At 36.9% G+C, this 4,800-nt stretch overlaps 1 protein-coding gene across 1 annotated transcript; it reads right to left on the bottom strand.

Annotated features, from left to right (window-relative positions):
- Positions 1-502: 502 nt before the first annotated feature.
- On the bottom strand, positions 503-1,162 carry LOC117182498 (secreted RxLR effector protein 161-like). The gene has a single exon (XM_033375600.1). It carries the CDS (start codon positions 1,160-1,162, stop codon positions 503-505), a length of 660 nt encoding a protein of 219 aa, XP_033231491.1.
- Between the last annotated feature and the right edge of the window lie 3,638 nt (positions 1,163-4,800).

Here is a 4,800-nt window from a genome sequence, read left to right as displayed (position 1 = left end):
AAACAGACTCATTAAATTTAATTAATCATATTAGCATATAGTAACTTTTGTTCAACTTATCCAAATCGGTTTTTAAATTAATACATAACTTTTTTTGTTTTTGAATATGAAGCATTTCCATGAATTCTCCCTTTCTCTCATTACTTTCATTATGCAAAATTTAAACATTATCCCAGTCAAATTCTGTCAGTTCAAAGTCTGTCCCACGTTGTTAGTTATATAAAAAAGGAAGTAAAACGCATTCGGTATAAAAGTCTGGTTTATTTAAAAATAACGAAAAGTGTAAGCTACCTAAAAAAACTAAAGCGATACGTTGGAGAGGTTTGAAACGACTGAGCGACACTCAGATGGATCGACGGACCTCCGAGTGAGAGATTAGTCACGTACCATTGCTGCATGGGAACGAGACGGCCACCAGACACCATCAGTTCTTAATTCACAAATATCGATGCTTATATGTGTCGAAATGCTCCAACACCCCTCCTCAACGATATTTGCGGTGTTATTGATGAGATAACCCACACATCTTAAGCATAAATCTGAGCTTGTTTCCATTTAGCGGCTTTGTCAATAAATCTGCAGGCATTTGATTTTTTGGACAATACTTGTATTCCATGATCCCTTGGTCCTTTAAATCCTTGATGTAATGGTACTTAGTATCTATATGTTTCGTACGATGACTGAATTTCTTGTTGCAAATCAATTGTAAACAACTTTGATTGTCCTCATAAACAACTGTCGGCCCTTGTTGTTTTTGTTTCATATCTTCCAATAGTCGTCGAACCCAAACTCCTTCTTGGCAAGCCTCCACTAGTGCAACATATTCTACTTCGGTTGATGATAAAGCAACACAAGTTTGCTTCCTGCATGCCCAACTTATAGATGCTCCGTAAAGTTGAAATAAATAATCGCTATTAGACTTTCTGTCAGATTTATCTGCTGCCCAATTCGCTTCAGCAAATCCAATTAGTCTTTTAACAGCATCCTGTCCTCGAAGCTTTAGTTTCACATCTATGGTTCCTTTCAGATAACAAGTGATTCTTTTCGCCTCCGTCCAGTCAATCAATGTCGGGTCCTTGTTATGCTGACTCAGAATGGTAACACTAACTGCGATATCGGGTCGAGTGTTGACCGCCACGTACAGTAAAGCCCCGATTTGCATTTTTTTATTTATCGCTTTCTTCCTTTGAAGTTTCAGCTTCTCTTGACTTCATGTATCCTGGATCTAATGGAATGTTGGAATGTTTTACATCTTGTAGCCCAACGCTGTTTAAAATCTTTTCTATATATTTTGTCTGAGAAATAAAATAATAACTCCCCTCCTTTTTCACTTGAATTCCTAAGTAGTGATGTAATATTCCAAGATCCTTCAAGTGAAAATGCTTTTCCAGAAGACCGGCAACCTGTTCTATTTTCTTTATGTCCCTTCCGACAATCAAAAAATCATCAAAGTAAACAATAAGAAAAATTATATCTTCGTGATTGCATTTAATGTACAAGCAGGGATCTGCTTGACTTTTCTGAAAATTATAATTTTATAAAATTTGATCTAGTTGATCATTCCATACCTTTGCAGCTTGCTTGAGTCCGTAAATACTTTTCTTTAATTTGCAGACCATATTTTCTTTTCCTGGAATTGCGTATTCCTCCGGCTGTTTCATGAATATATTTTCCTTTAAAAATCCATTGAGAAAGGCTGTCTTAGCATCGTAATGTTTGACAATCATTTTTTCTTGACCAACAATTGTCAGTAGAGTCCTAAATGTAGTTTGCCGAACAACAGGTGCGAAAACCTCGTCATAGTCAGTTCCGTAATTTTGGGAAAATCCGCGAGCAACAAGTCTTGCTTTATACATGTCCACTCCTCCATCAGTATTCCGTTTGAGTTTAAAAACCCACTTGCAGGTAATAATGTTTTTATCCTTTGGCACTGGCACAATTTCCCAGGTGTCGCTGCTCAGTAAGGAAGATATTTCTTCGTCCATCGCCTTTTTTCAGTGATCCTTATCAACGCCGATTAGAGCTTGTTTTCTGCTTCTAGGTTCTGCTTCTGCACTCGTCACTACTTTCAAGGTTGCCCTATATCTATTTGGTGGTACACCTTTATTTGATCTGTCAGAACGTCGATACTCCAAATGTTCCACCTGATTTTGTAGAACCTGCTGTTCTTGATCCTGCTGCTTCTCATCCTGAGGTCCTGATTCTCGAATCTGGAATTGATTTTTCGTCACAGGACTTCAATTCAATTTTAACTTCATTTTAGAAATCTCTTATTGGTTGAGAAAATAAATCCTGGTGGAGTTCTACTTTAGATTCTGCAGTTTTGACTGAGCTATCAATAAATATTACATCTCGGCTAATCTGAATTTTATCTGTATTTTTATCGAGCAATCGAAATGCTTTAGATTCTTCTAAATAGCCCACAAAAATGAACCTTTTTGCTTTTTCATCAAGTTTTTTTCTTTTTACATCTGGAATGTGCACAAATGCTTCGCAACCGAATAAATGTAAATTTTTCACATTTGGCAATTTTGAGTACCACAATTAAAATTAAGTTTTGCATATTGGTTTTGAAGGCAGTCTATTCTGTAAATAGTTTGCTGTATTTACTGCTGCTCCCCGATACTTCTTATCTAAATTTGAATCAATTATCATGCATCTCGTCATTTCCATAAGAGATCTAATTTTTCTTTCTGCAATCCCATTCTGCCGTGGAGAATACGCTGCTGTATACTAGATCATGATGCCTTCTTTTTTCAGATAAGCCTGTAAATCTTGATTAACGTACTCCCCTCCTCGATCCGATCGTATGCATTTGGGTTTCTTTTAAAATTGTGTTTTAGTCATCTCGACGAAATCCTTAATATTTACAGGTACTTCCCATTTATTTTTCAAAATATATATATATATATATGTGTGTACCTGCTATAATCATAGAATATTATAAGAACATACCTTTTTCCACCTGGTGTATCCGTTTGCATTGGCCTGCATAAATCTGTATGCACGAGATCCAGAGTCGACTGCTTTTTACTTTTTGACTCTTCAGGAAAAGATTTCCGTATCATTTTTTCCTTTACACAGCTTTCACAAATTTCCCGTTTTCCGCAATCCGTAAGCTCTATGCCAGTAGCTAGTCCTTTTTTCAGCCAGATCTTTAATTGCTTCCGGGTCTCGATGGCCGAACCGCTCAGACCAAGATTATTAAAAGTTGTCACTGTGAGCACTTTGCCACACACTCTTTCTTCCGTACAAATCTCATACAGTTCTGAGGCTAGATTTGCTTTCGCCCTTATTACTCCACCCTTTAAAATTCACAATCTTTGTCATCAAAAATCACTACATGGCTACCTTTTTTTAATTTCTTTACCGAAAGAAAATTCGATTCTAAACACAGTACATATAAAACATTTTCGATTTTCATTTTTGAACTTTGTGAGTATCCAATCGGCACTTTATAAATCCTGATCCTTTACCATGCACTTCCACAAGTTCCTCTTCATCAGCAAGTAGAACGTGTCCTTTCGCTGTAGGGTCAAACTCAGTAAAAAATTCCCTTTTATGCGTCATGTGGCTAGTTGCTCCTGAATTCACAATCGAAACATCCTGTTTACCCTTGAACTTCTTTCCTCCGAAGCAAGCTTCCTCGTAAATTCCTTTCAAGGCTCTATTTTCTTTAAATGCCTTACCTGAAAAACATGCATCCTCTGAAGTTTTACTTTTGCTTTCTGGAGCAACTTTATTCGCTTTTTTATTCCCTTGTTTAGCTTTCCAGCTCTAGTACTTCAAGCAGTCCTTTTTGAAGTGTCCATTCTTTTTACAGAAAAACAAGCTTTTTCTATGTTTGAGTCGTTCTCTTTCGCACATGTCTTCATTACCGATTCCAAGCTTTCGTTTGCTTTTAAGGTCAATTTTCTCCTCTTGTACTCGTCGATTAGTTTTCCCTTGACAAATTCTAGAGTAAGATTCTGTTCTGACCTGCTTTTCAAGTCTGTAATTGATGAACCATATGAATCCGGTAAACTGCTGAGTAGCATTGCCGCCACTAAATTATCCTCTAATTCCTCGCCAAGTCCCGTCAACTTATTTACAAGGTCCAGCATTTCAGTGATAAGATTCTCCATGTTACCACCTTCGGACAACGTCAATGTGCATATACGCTTGAGCAAAAATATTTTACTGGATAACGTTTCCTTTAGATGATAACTCTGCAATGCATCCCAAGCTTCCTTTGCACTTTTTGCATTCCTTATGTGCACAAGTTGATTATCTTCCACCAAAAGACCAATTGTAGCACGAGCTTCATTTTCCTTTTCAGTCCATGCTTTTTTTGCAGCTTGATCTGCTGTTTATTCTGGTAGTTCACTTGTAATCACGTTCCATAATTTATCTTTAATTTAAAACAGTTCCACTTTATATTTCCAAATCTCGTAGTTCTCGCCGTTCAACTTGTCAACAAGCACACGTAATCTGTCTGACTTTTTTTAAATGCTGATTACTGTCACTTCAAGATAGAAATAATTAAATTCACACTTTAAACTTTAACCGTTCACCTAATCCTTGGTGTGCACTTTAAACTGACACTTAGAAACCGAGTCTTGGGTCACCGACCTGGGCCCATAACCTGTTAGTTATATAAAGAATTAAGTAAAACGTATTCGGTATAAAAGTCAGGTTTATTTAAAAATAACGAAAATTGTAAGATATCTAACAAAACTAAAGCAATACGTTGGAGAGGTTTGAAACGACTGAGTGACAAACAGATGGATCGCCGGACCTCCGCGTGAGAGATTAGTCACG

The sequence above is a fragment of the Belonocnema kinseyi genome, chromosome 2, assembly GCF_010883055.1.
Source record: "Belonocnema kinseyi isolate 2016_QV_RU_SX_M_011 chromosome 2, B_treatae_v1, whole genome shotgun sequence".
Classification (NCBI taxonomy): domain Eukaryota; kingdom Metazoa; phylum Arthropoda; class Insecta; order Hymenoptera; family Cynipidae; genus Belonocnema; species Belonocnema kinseyi.
Note: the sequence above shows the minus strand (reverse complement) of the source record. Positions and strands in the feature narration are given on the sequence as shown.

What these genes read in the sequence shown, in the direction of transcription:
- LOC117182498 (XM_033375600.1), bottom strand. Translation starts at nt 1,162, where the DNA reads ATGCAAATCGGGGCTTTACTGTACGTGGCGGTCAACACTCGACCCGAT.